This window comes from Pholcus phalangioides, unplaced genomic scaffold, assembly GCF_987345545.1.
Source record: "Pholcus phalangioides strain wild (caught in Gottingen) unplaced genomic scaffold, Ppha-v1.0 ptg000042l_1, whole genome shotgun sequence".
Classification (NCBI taxonomy): Eukaryota; Metazoa; Arthropoda; class Arachnida; order Araneae; family Pholcidae; genus Pholcus; species Pholcus phalangioides.
This window is the reverse complement of record NW_028301628.1, coordinates 28905022-28925301: the sequence shown is the minus strand read 5'-3', so window position 1 is coordinate 28925301 and position 20280 is coordinate 28905022. Positions and strand designations below refer to the sequence as shown.

General features: G+C 35.1%; 1 protein-coding gene across 2 annotated transcripts in view; it reads left to right on the top strand.

Moving 5' to 3' along the window:
* Positions 1 to 18734, top strand: part of LOC149064754 (orexin receptor type 2-like) — a 129565-nt gene extending 110831 nt beyond the window's left edge. For both annotated transcript variants that reach the window (XM_089255165.1, XM_089255166.1), the window contains 2 exons: positions 17900 to 18012; positions 18207 to 18734. In XM_089255165.1, the coding sequence (XP_089111291.1) occupies positions 17900 to 18012; positions 18207 to 18370 (277 nt within the window). In that variant the 3' untranslated portion in view covers positions 18371 to 18734. The remainder of the gene's footprint in view (positions 1 to 17899; positions 18013 to 18206) is intronic.
* Positions 18735 to 20280: the final 1546 nt, after the last annotated feature.

Below are 20280 nucleotides of genomic sequence, written 5' to 3'. Positions count from 1 at the left end.
CTATAAAACTTTGATAAAAATAATTTTATAAAACTTGAAAAATGTAACCAATAAACACATAAGTTACATTCGAGCGAACTTAACTGATCCACCTATTGGTTGCATTTTTCATGTTTTATAAACAAACTTTTATCAAACTTTTATAGTGTAATCCCGGCCAGAGAGATAGATGGCTTTTTCTCAGCCCGAGATATCAAGTAAACAGTTATTTTAAAATGCTGAGGTGAACTCGGAAAGAAAAGACATCACGTCTCCACCGGGACTCGAACCCAGACCCTCTTGCATACCGGGCAAGCATGCTACCCATCTACTGCAGCGAAGCATGCTACCGTCTATGCCTCTACTTCAGCGCCTGACGCCACAGTGCGTGAAATAAGGAAAGCAGGGTCATGTCTCCAGAGGTGTAGATTAGTGTTTCCCAAAGTGGGCAATATCGCTCCCTGGTGGGCGATGGAATGGTCCAAGGGGGTGATAGAACCTACTGATTTAACATAGGATCCTATGGTTTTACTTGAGTTGAGGGCGATGAGAGGAAAAACTTTCTGATGAAGGGGGCGATGGAACAAAAAGTTTGGGAGACTATGGTGTAGATGGTAGCATGCTTGTCCGGTATGCAAGAGGGCCTGGGTTCGCGTCCCGGTGGAGACGTGGTGACCTTTCTTTCCGAGTTCATCTCAGCATAATATCCGGAAAATAACTGTTTCTTTCATTTCTGATTATTTCATATTTTTAATATTCAACTCTCATTATGAGTGTGTTTTATGTGTTTGTTAATTTTGTCAAAATTAATTCATAACACTTAACAACGTATACAAAATTCCATATTCGTCCCCGATGTATTATAGATTATAATGTTCACGCATTCTGCAGGGAGTCCTGTATGTACTAATCATCAACCGTCCGTCGTAGAGCTTCAGTTTCAGTTTCAAAAATGCTCAAAAAGCTTTCAAAACTTACCCTGGACCAGTTTTGAGAGTGAACATACGACGTGTAGCAAGACAAAAAAAAAACTAAATTTTTAAATGTCCCCTCCTCTAAGTTCCTATAGGAAAGTTGTTGCCCTGTCTTTCCCGAGTCAAACAAAAAATAAATCCAAGTTTTTAAGTGCAATATTCACTGAGATATTCGAATTCAAAAATTAAAGAAAAATTCGGTTGATGAGATAAAGGCCGCATTGGCACTTACTTAGCGCTGGGATAAATTGAGAAGTTATTAATACTTCTCATGTGAGACATTGAACATTGAAGGACCGGACACACCCCGCTTTCCATCTCAGAGAGATATCGAAACTTTCCCGGGGGATGGGTGTATCTGGAAATTTATTAATTTATGTGAAAATAATGGACGGAGGCTTTGTTTCTTTGTTTCCCGTCACAGTCGAGGCGCTGTATATATTTTTTTGTATACATTGTGTATTTAGACCATTCTCAAATCTCTCCCACTTCAGCATGGCAACTTCTTCTTCTTACTTGCCCACAAGTCTTTTCCACACTTCTTTCGAAATGCCAGGCTGCGGTCTCCAGCCCTTATGTGCCACTGGGAGCACGTGCAATTTTTCTCCCTAGTCATTGGATTCAGTCACCCATTTTTGTCAAATGACTTGTACGTTGCATCGAGTTGATGGCTGTCTTCATGGGGAGAACAAGCCTCTTTTGCGGTAACGGAAGTAAGGTGCTGTGCATCAGTCCGGGGTTGTGAGCGGTTCTATCTATCTATCTATCTATGTGAAAATAACGAACAACGATATACATATATACAATAAAAAATATGGAATAAAAATTGTGATCATAGCACATCATCCACAGATAATCAGTCCGTAATCGTAACACTGTCCTTATGTAGATAATCAAAGAATAATCTTGTCCTGTACGTGATAGAATCTGGAATTGAATTTATCCAATCTAAAATATACCAATCTCATTGATTTTCAGTATAAGCCACCAAGCTAGAATAAGATATAAATTGACGTTCATATGGCCGGGACCTCCATTTCAGTCTCACAATCTCATGTGAGACAACTATAATTTTTTATGGGCAGTGTATTTATTTATATTTTACCATAATTATCGGTTTATTATTACACTTGTTGGGTTGTATTTTTGATATAGTTTAAATATGAATTTTGGACGTCCATATATTTTATGGACATCCTTTTCAGCCACCTCTTTGGGCTTTTGCATTAGAGAACACCGTGTATAGTTTCCATGAAAGGGAGGATAATAATAATAATAATAACAATTACATTTAATTCGAGACATACGAAGCACAAATACGGCCGAAAAACATAATCATCTTGACAAGTGTTTCTCTGGTATTCTCCAACATTATAGAAAAACGTCCTTTCCTATATGGGAAAAAAAAGGGGAGAAAACATTGAACTAATGACTGTTTGGTGGATAGAAAACAATGTCGTATATGTATATATATATAGCAAGATGGCGCACAAAAAGCAAAAACATAAAGGGAACGGCCTGTGTTATCCTTATTTCGTCAAAGAGGTTTGCATTACATCAGCAGCAGAAGCGTTGTTTTGATGGTGCTCGAGGGATTTCAAATGAGCTCTTGTTGGATTGTCGTAGAACAAAAAAAAGGAAAACAAAACTAGGAAGAGATAAATATAACGTGGTCTTCAAGAAATAAGAAAAGAGCACTGTTTTTGGTACTCTTACACTCTTGATACCTTTGGGACATTTTTTGCTATCTATCCATCCAAAACAAGAAGAAACAATGGCTGCCAAAATTACCCCCTTCTCTATCAAAGTAAATCTTTTTTCCATCCCTTTGTGTTTATCGAAAAGCTTTAGATAAGGGTTATTACGTGGTAGAGAGAGGGAGAGGAGGCTGGTAAATGTAATTTGTTGTTGACTAAGTGCTCATCTCTCCAGGTTCGAATGTGTGAGTGACATCACAACGAGCAGTAAGATTTCGATTTTATTATGGTGTTGTAATTCAGATGGCCATCGTTAATAGTGTAATTTTGAGAGATAACGTGAAGCCCCTGCTTCACACACATTATCTCTTATTCATTTACTCTTATTCTTTGTTGACTCCAAAAGCATGGTCGGAGATACGGGGGAGGGGGGAGCATTGCCCCCCCCCCTCCAGCAGTAATGACCGTGGTCCCCTGCCAGACTTCCAAGTCAATCTCCGCCTATGTCCAAAAGATCCCCAGTACGCTTCATCCTCCCAAAGGAACCTCTCTTGGACAGGTGTGGGGGGGGGGGCAGCAAAACATGCTCTGTGCGACCGTGCTCGGAGGAAATAAGGCAGGTGTCTTTAACTGACGGCCCGTGAGGCCACATATGCCACACGGAGTTTTTTGCTGTGGCCCGCTGAAAATTTTTAGAAAATGGCTACTTTGCATAGAAAAACGATTAAATCCCAAATCTGTACTGCTGTGAGATAGAACTGTGAGATACTTTCGGGATTAAATATTAATGCTGTACATTTCGTACATTAAAAGGGGCGTCATAATTAATTCAAGGGGGCCTCGGGGCCGAAACAGTTTTTGAGGCCAATGATTTCATATAGGCTACATGTTTTGAGAGACCAAATTCGGCATCCGAAACGTATACATGATTACAGAATTTACAAAAATGCTGAAAAACACTTTAAGTGAAAGATATGATTTCTAATATTATTGATAATGATAAAGTGATAGTTTTGCAGCCTTCAACTAAATTTCGATATTCGGAATTGGATTAACAGTTGAATAAACAGTTCTGCTTTTGACAAAGGGTTAAGCTATCGAGTTTTACGATAATATTTTTTCTATTCACAAATTCAAATATAATGTCCCTCTGTAGGCATGGTCTCCCACAATTGACAGCGTACTCCAATCCAGGACAAACTGAGGCCCGGAAAAGTGGAAGGATCGCTTTAAGGGAACGCGAAAAGATCGTTTTGAGAATGAACGAGGAGATATTTCAAAAAGAGATTTGTAAAAATTAAGAAATGAAAGATAGAGAAGGATTTGATCGCTCAGAGCCCGGCTAGATACATCTTGATCGTACAGAGCATGGGTTGCTCAGAGCACGATACTTTCTCATATCACTCCTAGACTAACGTTCGCTAACACTGGATTTTATACCCTCAAAATCTTACTACCCAAGTCTATGTTAAACAAAAATCAATAACCCTCTCGTAAAAAAACCATCGATATCGTTAAAGTTATTAACTTTTTAAACTTCAGCTATAACTGTCACCTGGTTAATTTAAATTTTTAATAAATTAAATTAAAACTCATTCCATTCGGATCTAATGCGCCTATAATGATGAAATATTACATTATTACGTTACTAATGACTTCCCTAGTTCCGCGAATAAGTAGATAAAACTCGCTCTACCCGTGATAACTGCATTACTGAACATTACTCTTCTCTCTCTTATATGGCCTACAGAAAATGAAAAAAAAAAAATTGAATTTATCAGTATATATATACGTTTTTCTCTCTGCTCTGAAGAAAAATGTAGAAATTAACGTACTTTATTAGATAAACTTTTAACTAAATGCAATTTATTAAGAAAGACTATTAGTGAAGCCATTTTTACTTATCATAGAAACTATGATCCAACTGTTAAAACATTGGGGGGTTTTCTTTCCTGAAAAATAGTGTTCCTTAAAATAATGAATTCGAATCATGTACAGCACTAATTTATTTACTTTATCGTACCAAAATCATCTTACGCATTCAAATTGGTTAGTTGGACCGGAACCAACAGTTAACAGCAGCGGATTTCGAACAAATAAAGGAATATATTCAAGTTGGAAAATTAATGTTGTAAATAAAGAGAGTAAATAGAGAGAAGGGCATTCAGGAAAACAAGAACAAAGGAGATAAGAGAATAGGAATCAGGAATGAAGATATAAATTTTCAAAATAAATTACTAAAACTCGATAGAAAAAAATGCATTTAATCAAATTTCAACAAAGACGAAAAAACTATACTTCGGCGGAAACTAATGGAAAAAACTCTTTATTTCATTATAGTAGGTCTTAAGAATTATTTCATTATTATTTCCATTACACATTCTTTATTCTATTATCTCTGATTAAAGGACCTTGTGAACAAACAAGAATTCATCAATAAATAGGATGTTATTTTCAATTACGACAGTCATTAAAGACCATTTCAAAAATTGAAATTAATAGCAAAAGTTGTGAATTCTGCAGAGGCATAAGCGGGGAAGGGAAAGCACGGGGAGGGGGAGCAATACCCCCCCCCCCTCTAAGATGATAAAATTACATTTTTCTCTCCAATATTTTCATTAAAAAAATTTTAAATGTCGAAAGAAAAATCCTTATAATATGAACCTTAGAAATAAAAAACCTTAAAATACGCTATTTTAATCAATTTGTATTTACTTAAAATAATTTTTGAATAGAAAATCGACTTTATCTGGATATTACAGTCTAATTACAATCCCGTTATAACAAACTCCAAGAGACCGAGGAAATTTCGTTATAAAGGAATTCCAGCTCTTTGCAATGTTCCTATGCAAACTTAGCTGGGGGATTAGAAAAAGGGTTCGTTAAAACGAGATTTTCGCTACAACGGTATTCGTTGATACGGGATTCGACTGTATAACGAGGTGAGCACAGAAAGAAAAATCACCTGGTCTCCCCGACGGGAATCCAACACAGCTCCTCTCGCAAACAGTGCAAGTGCGCTACCATATAAGCTACACCACTGGAGACACGGCCCTGCCCAGTTTGCAAAAGGACCTGGATTCGATTCGGAGATGAAAATACTTTTTTTTTTCTGGAGTTCACCTCGTCATAATATCCAGTTAAGAGGTTTATTTTGTTGATGTATCGGCCTCTCTCGGTTTCTCTCCCTACCGTGCCACCTGGAGGTGGAATTTTCTGTAGTCAAGGGCCAATAATGCCTCTACTTCAGCTCCTCACGCCACAATGCGTGAAATAAAGAAGGTAAGTTCGTGTCTGCAGTGGTGTATAAGGTGGCCGATGTGGTGGTTGAGTGGTCATAGTGACGGAGGTGAATTTTCCGGAACCCGTTGTGGCTTAGTAAATTTGTATTTTTGTTTAGTAGTACTGGATAGATTTGGTTCATTTCCCTCACCACGTAATCTGGTAGGACAATTTTATTCAAAATTTAGCATGATAAAAGATGCTCCGTGAAACTTTGTAATTTTCTTTTCTAATCTTAGAAAAACTTGAACAATTTTTGAATTCTTTGAAGATATTCCCAAGAATCAAGTGCTTCTTTCTTCAATACGCCTGCACGTACGGTGCGTTCTATCGATTTTCGATGTTCTTTGAATATGCAGAGAACTTTTCTCCCCGAAAACCAGAAACTTCCCCTTTGACTTCGGTTTCCATATTCATTTTGGAAATTGCCACGTTATTTATCTTCTGAAAATCGAATGGAAAGTGTCGATTTGGGGGGGGAAAAAAAGGATTCTCCCCTTTTTTTTTCAATCCTGTTTTTCCGTTACGAACGACTTCAAAATGATTTGATCTATAAATACCTCTTATCTTTCTAATTATAGCGATTGATTTTTCATTTGTCTGTAGAAAAACGAACGTTACAATATATTTACTCAGATCTCATTTATTCGTTTCTCTTCAATGGATATTAATTTTTCTACAGAAAGGAGAACCATTGAATACATATCAACACATCAAAGATACGCACGCATTAATAACCAAAATTAAGTAAATAGATAATGAATAGTGCTCTGCTCCGGCGTCAAGACATCCAAGGTCTTTAAAATAATTAGATAAATACATCTTTTTGAACTACTATGAATTGGGTTTACAATGATTAATTTTAATCATCAATATCCCGAATAAACAGATAAATAACTAAATTATCCGCATTCGGATTCTTGAATAACCAAATAGTATTTTCTACTTCAGCTTGTTACACTGTAAATTTGCCTTGTAGATATACATTTTCTTTTGACTTGATTTGCATCTTTATATGCGTGTGTTGCAACTGATTGTGCTCTTATATATATAGATGATATATCTTTAAAAATAATGCATTAATGCAAATTCCAAATACGAATGTGGATGAAAAATTTGCGAGGAAATGATAAATTTCGGGGAGAGAGAATTCTTTTCGTCCTTCAAAAGAATTGATCTTAATTTTATTGATACAGAGTGTTCGAACAAACATCAAAATGGGTTTGGGGAGATTACGAATATAAATTTGCATTTATGAATACAAACAATAGATTTTTCTCATATTTCTCGGGGAAAATGTTATTACATTTTTTTTACTTTATAACTTCATATTATATTGTACTTCCACATAAATGATGTGGTTCATTTTCCCCTCGTCATTTTTCTCGAAAATGTTTCTGCTTTTGGAGAAATTCTGAAGATCGATTCTTCTCTGATGTGCGCAGATTCGCAGATGAATAAATCTTGATTATGTTGTTTTCAGTTTGTTCCCATTGTTATAGTGAGAAGAAAAAGTCTTATGTTCCCCGGACACAAACCTCGCTTCAGTTGTACAATCGAATAGTTTTTCCTAGTGAAAGCCTTAACGGGTTGGACACATTATTGTAATGTGTGGACACTGAAAGTGTTTTTTTTTTTCTGCCTATATGTTTGAAGCAGAATTTGATACTGTTCTGCGCAAGAAGAAATGTATTTATCCGCTTACAATATACACACGTTAGGTATAATACAATGAAACCCCTCTTAACGTTCACCTCTGTTTTACGGCCATATAAAAATGATCTTGGCAAAAAGCCTACTTAATTAATGTATTGTTTCGAACCTCCTGCTTAACGGACACCCTCACATACGGTCACGGATACCATTTTCATCATTCGTTATACTGCACTAAATCCCAATACGAACACTGATAATTACAATTATGGTTCAAATTACGCTCATTAGATGACAGCACAAGTTCGAATATTCCATACATTTTTCGGCTACCTTTGAATTGTATTTTGGCTTGTTAATGTTAGACAACTCTGGTGTCAGCATAAAATTCTCCTATAGATGATAATGTGAGAATAGAAGATCATTCCACCGAGAAATATCCTATCATTAACCCCTCAACGCCGTCTTACGTACCAGTACGCACGATTAAATCACCGTATGCTGCCGTCACACGTACTCAGTACGTCACGGTGGTCAACTCATATATCTTAATTTTTTAATTCATTATATTATTTCACGATCTCTGCATGTCTGGTATCATTCGAAAGAGGAATAATATGGCTTTGTACAATCACAACTATTATATAACATTTTCATGTATTTTCATTGTGAGTGATGAACGTTCGCTGCTTAACTCGCGGAGATCCGAGATATTATTATAAAGAGTATGATTTAGTCATTGAGGTAAAATGCCCTGTGTAATTGAGTTAGTGGTTCTTTGTTACAGCCAGGACGCTGTGTTATAAATTTTTTGGGTTTACAGATTTTTGGCAGTCGTAGAAGTGAAAAAAAGTAAATTTAATCGAAGAAAATATCATATAAATTTTTAAATAATACAAGTGATACTATATTATAGACAAGACTATTTTATAAACATAGAAAATTTCAAATCAATTCAACGATTAGTTTAAAAGTTATAATCGTTTTGCTAAACATCTGCGAAAACTGGCGATTCCATTGAAATCTCCTTCAACCTAAGAGATGGGATTAATTTTGATCTCCTCTGGGCTTGAGGAGTTTGAGAAATCACCAATGTTACAGTCATCTGAAGAAGAAGACGACATGGGGGAAGTAGAGTATTAGGAGCAAAGAAGCAGTGTCAAAACCATTTGGGCATTTTTAGAGACTGAACACAAGGATTATATACATTTTCCTATAAACACGATGACGGAAAAGCATTGGATTTCTTCTCGGAGCTTAAAATACAGTTTTGAAGGAGTTGGAATTCTCATCAAAACCCATCAACATCGATTGATCAGTTTCTTCAATAGACGTGAATCCGATATGAAAACTTTGCGTAATATTTCTTTTATATATGACACGATGTTGTGGCTCTCCACTTATTTATGCAAGATATATGGAAAACTGGATATTGTGAGATACTTATTTGAGATAAGATACTTATACTCACTTATTACTTATACTTACTTATTACTTATACTTACTTATTACTTATACTTACTTATTACTTATACTTACTTATTACTTATACTTACTTATTACTTATACTTATTATTACTTATACTTATACTTACTTATTACTTATACTTACTTATTACTTATACTTATACTTACTTATTACTTATACTTATACTTACTTATTACTTATACTTATACTTACTTATTACTTATACTTATACTTACTTATTACTTATACTTATACTTACTTATTACTTATACTTACTTATTACTTATACTTACTTATACTTATACTTACTTATTACTTATACTTACTTATTACTTATACTTTCTTATACTTATACTTACTTATTACTTATACTTACTTATTACTTATACTTACTTATTACTTATACTTTCTTATACTTATACTTATTTGATAGTTATATACTTATTTGAGATGTTGATTTTTTCAGGAAGGAAACAACTTATTCTGCCTCCACCGGGAATCAAACCTGGGTCCCTCGTTTGCCGGGCGAGTTCTCACCACTAAGCTACAGGAAAACTGCAAACGCGCTCCAAGGAAGGAAACTCGCTATCTTCTTTGTAGCTTAATCTTGAGAGCATTCGCCCGGCAAACGAAGGGCCCAGGTTCGACTCCCGGTAGAGGCAGAGAATTTTTTTTTTTTCCTTCCTAAAATAAATAACATCTCAAAAAATAACTATCTTCACACAATATCCAGTTTTCTGTATATCTTGCAATATTACTTTGTTATTTTAATTGTGTATCTGTGCAGTAATTATGGACTTCCGTGGCTTTAAACACATCTTACAGTCAATTCACGATAAGTCGAAATCCGATAACTCGAATATCTGTTTAAGTCGAAATTTTTACTCAGCCCCAGAACTTTTCCGTATTTTAGTGTAAATATTTTCCCTTAACTTCGAGTTTTCTCCCTTTAAGTCGAAGTTTTTGGGGATGAGAGAAATTTAAAATGAAGCATTTGGTAATAGAATTTTCAGCATTTAGTGATAGAATTTTCAGCATTTAGTGATAGAATTTTCAGCATTTAGCGATAGAATTTATCCTTTAGCGATAGACTTTATCCTTTAGAAATAGAATTTATCATTTAACAGATAAAATTTTGCAGATTAATTTAGGGGATTCATTTATTTGCTCGTAGAAACTGATTGACTTTCTAATGAAAGAACAAAAAAAAAGAGATAAGCAGTCACAAGTCACTAAATTTTTTGGCAGAAAATAATCTTGTTCACTTTTCATTTATAATTCGTTTCATTTATACGAGTATCGCGTATGCGTCCGTTTGCACAATAATGTACGTACGTCTAGTTTATTTCTAAATATTCTCATTGAATAGATAAATATGATTAAATTAGAATAACTTATCTTTTCGAATTTCTTCATCTCCAGTAAATTGACATGTATAGTATAGGCTGTGTCCAATTATCGTCGAGTGAGTTTGACGAACTCCCTCTCCAAAATTTTTGGAAATTATCATCAAAAGGCAATTGGTGAAGTGGATAGACGAAAATAATGTATTGGCGGATAATCAGCATGGGTTCATTAAGGGGAAGTCATGTGTAACTAACCTCCTTTGCTTTTATGATCACGTGACTAAGCCTTTGGGTAAGGACAAAAAATGTAGATGCTGTTTACCTTGATTTCCAAAATGTATTCGAACAGGTCCAACATGTAAACTCTTGAAGCAGTTTTTCAACGTTATATACTTAGATGAGACAACCGTAATTTTTTATGGCCAGTATATTTTATAATAATTATTGGTTTTGCATGGTTCTTATTGGGTTGCTGTGTTTTTGATATGTAATATTACTATCCGTAATTACCATCCGCATTTTTATGGGTATCTTTTTCCATCCACCTCATTGGACATTTTGTGTATTATGGCTTTTGTATTTGCATTTGTATTGGCGTAATACACATCTGCCCATCTCGATTTCTTATACTCAACATACAAGTTCAAATTATCTGAGCAACTGATAACAGTTTACTCTTTTCACAACACACACACATTCCTGAAATTCAATAGCTATTCATTCATACTAATCCCCCGAGAATCAGAAACCCATATAGTAACATGTTTGTTTCTATGGCCTACACACGCCCGTGCCATGTTTCTATAACGCATACATGTTAATGCATTTCGAAAGCAACTGCTGTTACATGTTTTGAGATTTACACCGGATCGGATCATATTTACTGGAAAACACGGATTTAATATCTCGAGTCTCATCGCCAAACACGTGTTACAAAGTGTATACTGATATTTCCAGCTAAGTCTGATTTAATTAGTACGAAAACTAATGTCAATGATTAACAGGTTTATGTTTCCCGGATTCTCCTGGAACCCAGAGAATGGCGAAGTATCCCGGAATAAAGTCACGATCGAATCCGATTCTCTACTAAAGCTGTCGTTTATTGTCCGCATTCTCAAGTCAGTCTCGAAGAAAGGAAAGAATTTTCAGTAAAATTCGTGGAAGGACTTCACTTCAAAGGATTAAATGATGTGGTTTTCCCAAGTTTGAATAAAAGATTCCTTTTTATTTTGGTCGACGTCAAGTCGATCGGAGAAAACAAAAACACACGTCAAGTTTACGCTTTTCGGCACGTCCACTGTTTCCTACTCTACTGTCTCGCAGTAAATCGCTCGAAGCGCTACAGGAGAAATACTTTCCACAAACTGGTGAATAAATTTTGAAAAGATAGTGTGTGTGTGTGCATGTATCCGTCCGCTGAATTCTTGGGTGTTCGGAGTACGAAACAAAACGTCTTGGATTGCTCCATGAGGTTTACGTCAGTGGTTGTGTTTTTTCCCAATGTTTCTGTCATGAGTGTTTTCAACATACTGAGTAGATAAAAATGTGTTAGAATTATTTGTTTGTAGAATTTTTCTACAAAAAAATGAAAGAATAAGATGATTTGGAGTTTTTTCCACTTTAAATACAGCTTTACTGCGAAAGGAGATAGCTCTATTTTTTTGAGTGATTGGAATGATAAAACACAGGGTGTTTATACATTGTACACCATATATACTCAACCTATGGCCCACGGGCCAAATGTGGTCCTCGGAGTCATCTGATGCGGCCCGCGACCTCAAACCTGATTTTGTAAAAGTGAACTGAACGTCAGATGTCCAGACTACTACTTACGTGACCCACGGTGCGGTTTCAGATCACTTGAGTTTCCCGTGGCATATTCCCAGATAGCTTGAATGGGTCGCGGCACATTTACAAATCACTCAAGTGACCCGCTGCATATTTACACATCATCATGGCACAGTTCCACAGCATTTAAGTGACCCACGGCACATTTACAGATAATTTGAGTAACCCGTTATACATCTCCAGATCATTCAAGTTGCCCGGTACACATTTTCAGATCAATTCAGTGACCCGCGGTATGTTTACAGAGAAATCAAATGGCTCTCGGCAAAGTTCTAGATCACTTAAGTGACGCGCAGCATATTTTTTTCAATTCACTGCGGCACAATGCCACAGCATTTAAGTGACCCATGACTCGTACAGATAATTTAATTGGCCCAGACACGACTCCAGATTACTTAAGGCACTCGCGGCATTTACAGATCACTTGAGTGACCTGCTGCATAGTTTCAGAGCACTTCAGTGTCCTGGGTCACTTTTACGGATAACCCACGCAGCCTGCGGCGCCATATCAATAAAACAAGGGAAAACCGTTTTATTCGCATTTAATGCTCTTCTTTCCCAAATTTCCCCCGTTTTTCGAATATCTCAGTGAATATTGCACTTAGAAACGTAGAAATTTTTTCTTGGCCTCAGTGCAACAACTTTCTTATTGGAAGTTAGAGCACAGGGGGACCGTATAAAAATTTAGGTATTTTTTTATATTTTCCTTACACATTGTATTTTCACTCTCAAAACTAGTACAGGGTAATATTTGAAAGCCCGTTGAGCATTTTTTTAAATTGGAATCATTCCTCTACGACGGGCGGTTGATGATATAAAGGCCGTGCTAGCACTTACAGGACACCCTGTATATCGAGCAGTTCAAAACGAAAATAGACGGCGTTGGTGTCGTTCGTCAGCTATTCCAAAGACAAAGCCGATGATAATGATGACAATTTCATTGCGATAGTACCAAACACGCGATTCAAGGCACACAAAACGTATTCGCGTCAAAACTTGCGGCCGTGTCTATAAACGGGATTACACTATAAAAGTTTGACAAAAATTCTTTTATAAAACTTGAAAAATCCAACCAATAAAGTTATTAGTTATATCCTAGAAAATGCGACCGGTGACCTTATTGGCTAAATTTTTCAAGTTTTATAAAAGGACTTTTACCAAACCTTTATAGTGTAATCCCTGCCTTATACACAGTCTACACCAAATTCTCCCCCCCCCCTCAAGTTATGATCATACCTTCCTTTTTGTTACCTAACGGCCAGGACAAAGACATTTTCACATGCTTTGCAACACTGATAAAAAACTAAGCATTTTGAAAACAGAGCTTTTCAAAAATAACGGAAGTCTCCAATTTAAATTGAATAATGGGGTAAAATGAAAATAGTTTTCAATTATATTTCACCAAAAAAAAGAAAAACGAAGAACATTTAATAAAAACACTCGCCTTTTTTTCGTAATTAAATCTAATTTGCGAACTAATTTACAAATCTAATTGATTTAAAAGGAAATTCAAATGTGATGGCTACATTCTTCTAAACCTTTCCCAACATAAAATTTCATATGTAGCAATTGATGTAGGATTTGAACTAATGTTTTCGAAATGTCACAGATGGAAGAAAAAAACCGTGGAAATTCTTAATTTGGCTATAAACTATTGACAAAAAATATTAAAAATTATGAAAAGATGAAACATAAAAATATATCGACCGTAAAAATATATATTATTGAAAAAAAACTGTTTTTAAGATAGAAAGTTATCACTTTAAAATTTGAAAAATGTTATTTGGACAGCGAAAGGAGAAGGGCATTTCCTTAAGAAATTTAAATTTGTTCAAGCAAATTTCAAAAAATCTATTAATGAAAAAATTATAAATAGATTGTTAACTTGTGAGAAAAAAAGGAATATAAATAGAAAGTGGCAAAAAAAAAAAAATTCTGTGCCAAATATGTTAAATGTCAACTGCTGGGGACACAATTTAGGCCAATTTCGTGGGAATCATCCACATAAAATGAAAAATAACATTTATGACATCTCATCTGTCACGCAGAGTTGGAACTAGCTTTTGCTTTGAAAATTCAACGTAATTCTAACAAATTACAGAATACCAAAAAAGAAAACTGGTGACTTGAGTGAATAGAATTAAAGGCTTTAAGCTAGATATCACATAATTCAACGCAGGCTATTTGTGATCATTTGGAGTATCGAGTCTCAAAATGTCTCACGTGCTTTGCATTTCACATTGAAGAATAATCTGAAGGAAAAAAATTTTTAAAAGTATTCCGATCGTAAAAATATATATCGCTGTAAAAAAAGAATATGCAGTTGACGCTCGTTATAACGACCGTCCGTTATGGAAGGTTCAAAATTTTTTCGCATTTCTGATATGTTGTTTTTTATCCAATGTAACGTCCTGTAAATATCATTCAATCTATTGCAACGACCGAACTCGGCTCAGTCCAAAGAAATGGACAAAATCTGTATCTGAGTGTGTTTAATCTTGATCTTTGATGCTTGAAGATAAAAAAAAAATATTTCATTTACAGCCGCCGTATTATATATCACATACAGCCAAACCTCGTTAATAAGTCAGTCTTGGGAGACCAAAAATACGACCTCGGAATCGGAGGCACTCGTCAAACGGTATAAGCCGAAAACAACCAAATTTTAGTCATCCAAAAGAGTTTGGTCATGAAAATTGATGACTAGAATTTTTCTTAGTAAAATAATATTTATTTGCTACATTATAACGCATTTGAATAGCACAAAATATTACTTTTTTTCGGTTTTTAAAAATCCGCAAATTTTTCCGCATGTTTATGGAAACCAAAGTATTGTGATCTTGCATTGCAGTTTAATTCTTTTCCACATCATAAATGGAAATGAAATATTCTTTACGTGTTCGAAAAAGTAATTTTTCATTTTTCACTGAGAAAACACTGGTGAGTTTTGTTTGTATGGAAATGGTAGTTGAAGCGATACTTTCCTTCAAAAATAGACATTGTATTGGAAGTCTGTCTGTTCCCCAAGTGCTGTGGTCCAAGTGCTTTGCAGTCCCGATACAAAATTTCTTACCGGGTCAATTTTTCATGTTCCTCCTCTATAACAGGCCCGTTATTTAGGGGACCCCGGCTTTCGAAAATACACTAAAAATGGTATATATATATATATATATATACAAAAAAATATATATATATACATACATTGAGTACATGTGCTTTGCCCCCCCCCCCTCCCTGGAAAAAGTTGAAATGACAGCCCTGTGCTCTATAACGCTACTTTGTCGTTAAAGGTGAACGAACATTTTTTTTTAATTTGGAGAACATTCTTTCAGTAGAGTGAACACAGGGTTACAGATGTTCGACAATCGTCCAGCTAAGATCTGTTAATCTTTTTATATAGCCAATGTTCCCTATTGGGAACATCAGTTTTATTAATTAGAAAAAATATTTTTCTTACATGAAAGCACGTGATTTTTGTTTCCTGTACGAGTGAAATTCCAAAAAGTTGATTAACAAATAAAAAATTGCCTTCATTTCAGCACTTATTCCATAAATTTAAGTTTTGTAAATCGCATATTTTCAAGGAAGAATAAAATTTTTTTTTTTTTAAATTTTAATGTTGTTTGTATGGGCAGGGGCAAGCCCAAAAAACATGCAGGAATTTTTTTTTATGAATTTTATCGTTGATATCTCCAAACTAAAGGATCGGAACAAGAAATAACAGGAAAAAATTTAGAATCTTAATATTCTGCAGGTAAAAGGTTAAAACATATAAAGAGTGCTTTCACAAAAGCGACTTCTTAAGCGGAGTGGGTGACGCATTATCAGGAGTATACTGACATAGAGGATAATTGGGATATCCAAAAATTGCCCCGGTAAGCGGAGTGACGTGTTACCCGGGTTACGCACTAACGAGGTTTGACTGTATTCATTTTTTGTGATACACGCTTTTATATTGAGTATTTCAGTTATTTCACATCCATATTTTTTATGGGCATAATTTTTTCGTTGGGCAATTTACTCGTTGCGGCCCTTTTATTTGTGTTATTGGACCCACCAGCACCGCAGAGGTGGCCGGCTGATGTTCGTTTTCTTTCTGTGGTTTCCAACTTTGAGCCGTGAATGCGAGCCGATCTCCGCGTTAAAAAGCCTCGCTGCAGAGAACAGACTACTCGAATGTATTTTCTAAAATACCAAAAATAATTCAGAAAAGAAATTACTGTAAAATGGGGTTTTTTCGATTATATATTTGCCATGTACAATCGACCCCGCTTTATCGGATTACGAATATCCCGTTTATACGGATAAAATTCTTGGCACCAAAATTACTACAGAGCTTACGAAGTTAAAGTTCCCCCACTCAATACGATAACTTCAACAACTATTCCCCGCTTAATCGAATATCACGCTTTACATGTCAACTGTTAATACACATCACACAATCACTGAATACATAATAGTTTTTATTGAACGAAACATTTGGAATTAATGAAAAATATGTTATTAGATTAAGATTTGACAGAGAATAGATACTCTTTCTTCCAAGTATTGAAATTGCTTCAATACTATGCTTGTTCCCTTTTGAGCCAATAGAGGACGTTAACTTCCCTAATAAAACTAAAAATCGTGGGTATTGTTATGAGTAGGGCTAGCATTTTTATGCTCTAAAAACTTCATTTATGCCCTTAAAAACCATGTAAATATGTCCTGTGAAACGAAACATATGTCCTAAAAATATTTTCCATTCTAATCTTAGATGTACCAAATACACACATAGAAATCTTTTTGAGTAGAAAGTGAAAAAAAATCGATTTTTTTCTCGTCCTCCTGTCATTGAAGACGTCGTTTATGTTTTTCGGTGCTGATGTGCTTCAGCACGAAGTGGATTTCCTTTCTGCAGCAACTTTAGTATCGCATATTACAAAACAATATTGTATCATCTGTACGGAAGACTTTCTCTCCGTATTTAATCGAATTTCTTTAGTTTTCGTGAAGTCCTTCAGGCATGTTGAAAATTCGATTTCACAATAATACACGAATCATTCACAATCGATACAGAAATTATTTACAGTTACCATAAGAATAACTTTCGAAGAATTTGAAAATATTGAGGCCCTATGTCTTTTATCTGGCCCTGCTTGATCAGATGCGGTGATGGTAATCTCACCAAAATTTTCTCTTTTGAGTAAATCCTACCCCCCCCCCCCCACCAACAAATTCGGAATTAATGTGCTGCCATCTACACACAAAAATATTCAGCCGAGTATTTAGCTTTAGAAATGCACTGCACAAAATTTAAATAAATAATTAATAACTATTTTTACTTGAGAAACTCTCACAATTTCCCACAAATGCTAAAAAATTTCCCCTCCCCCCATGGACAAAAAAATTAGTCAATTTTTCCCCACGAGTTACCATGAAGAAAGAGCTCTCATAGAGGCGGGGGGTGGGGAGTGGTAAAATTAGTCAAGTCGACTTAGTAAAAGCCCGAAAAACGCTTGTAAAATATATATCGGATATAAGTGTGCGTTGATATCCGACTAAACGGTGCCGCCTGTATATATAAGGCACCATAGAGAGTTAAAAATTGAAAAAAAATTAAATATGAAAATCACTACAATATTTAGAATTTGTGTAACTTGTTACTTTCAGGTACACCGTTGGCTTACCACAGACGCCAGCCACGACGGTCGCTTCTCTAATATCCCACTGGCTTTGTTACGCTAACAGTGCGATCAATCCTATCATATACAACTTCATGAACGGTGAGATTTGAATTAATTTCTTGAAAATAACTAAAAGTGAAAAAAAAATTCTCATATTCAAAAATTACTTCGAAATTTATTCGTAGTATCTTTACCTTTTTCAAACCACAGTAATTATCTACTTCATAACAGAATAAGTTCATAGATAATCGGTTTTTCGATTATTTATTAATAGCTTCATGCTTTGATTTTAGGGAAGTTTCGGAAAGAATTCAAGAATGTCTTCACTTGCCAATGCCTAAAGAAGAAGAAAAGGAGGCATCGTAGACCAGGTACTACTTACCTCTGCAGGTATACGAGTACCGTGGCTGCTAATGCCGATGATAAAGGCGTGCGTCAAATGAACGATTTCACGTAGCCTCAATACGCACTGAAGAATTGTCGAATTCGACAATATCCTGGTCAAAGAGCTATTCATTCGCACCAAATATATTGTATAATTTATTACGTACATTTTCAATATTTTCATTCGTGGTTATTGTGAATGTGAAACACACATACGCATGATTCGTTATGAAGCATGGACCTGTTTGTAACAGTGTTGTTGTTCCCGGTCGGTTATTATTACATGTGATGTAAGACACCCAATTGCTTTTGTTGTTGGAAAGGAAAAAAAAAAACAGTGTTCATTGATGTTTCAGATGTGTTTGACTTATACATGTACAATGGGAAATAAATTATATTGATGTTTCAAGTTTGGTTTCGTGGGAAATTACATAAGGGTTTAAGGTTTTCCGCTCCCATATTTCTTTTAACCATTTATTTAGTGGTGTTGCTCTCAAAACACAACACACACGAGTTTCTTATATTTTTGAAATAAAGGCGTTGAATATTTTGAGCTCGTTTTCATGCTTCTAATCAACTTCTAAACAATCGATTTTTACTTTTGAGCTGTTCATGGAGTTACTGTAGTTACCAGCAAAATAGCTCAAAGGTGCAAGTCTCCAATTTCCTGACGAGCTAAGCAAGAACGATTATTGACCCTTGCATTTCGGAGGGAAATACAGTCGGCTTCTCTTCATCGGATAAACGGGTACTCCGCTCAAACGGATAAAGTCCCCGGAACCGAAATTTCTCTCATAGAGACCTGTATCTCACTCAGTATGATAATTTCAAATTCAGGGAGACAAGTTCCTTGCTCAATATAATAATTTCAACGACTTTTCCCCGCTTTATCGAATGTTACGTTTCACACGTCAACTGTTAATGCACATCAACCACTATACACATAATGCTTTTATTGAATGAAACATTTGGAATAAATGGAAAATAGGTTATAATAAGTGAATATAAATGCATTTGAGAGTAGATACTGCCTCCTAAGTTATTCACGTTGCTTTCAATACGTAGATTTATTAATTTTATTTTTGTCCTTTGTTGAGCCAATAAAAGGCACTAACATTCCTAATGAAAAGTAAAAAATCTAAAATATTGTGATCATTGTAATTAAACTGTAACTTTCATTTCATTTTTTATGTTTGATATATTCGAGAAACATTATTAATATTGATCAATTTTCAATATACAAACTATACTAACGTTGTAAAACAGCAATTTAATTGTGCCCCGCATAATCGGATATTTATTGTGTACTGGAATCGTTGATATCCGATTAAGCGTGGCTGACTGTACCATGTGTGGAGGGCACATATTGCTATGCATTTCTCAGCAATGATATAAAAATAAGTTAGCAAATAATAAATGAAATTTTAATACTCTTCAAATCTACATATATCACACACACACACACACACACACACACACACACACACACACACACACATATACAGTGTGTTCCCTGAAAAGTAACATCCAATATTATTTTTAAATATCGATAATACATTTTTTTGGTCATTTAATAGCAATAGCATTTTCAGGTCTCTTCATTTGCTTAATTTGTATAACTCCTCGAAATTTTCCGCCTCTTTATATTTCAATGCTTGCTAATTAAAGGAATAAAACACAGTGCTGACACTTTCAAAATGTTCAGCGCTGTCTATCGACAAAAATTTCGAGCAATATTTCTCTTTCCCGTCGAAAAAATAAATTCCCCCCCACCTCGTAAGAATCACTTTTTTTCCCCGCAAACCACACACAAATGTATCACTTCTTTCAATTTTTATGAATTTTAAATCAGTTTACGAATATCACCATTCGTAAACACCGTTACGAAAGAAGAGAACTCTAATATCCATTTCGATAACACCACTGTTTTTTATACACCAAAAAGATGAATATAATTACCTCCATCAGGGAGAAAGAGAAACT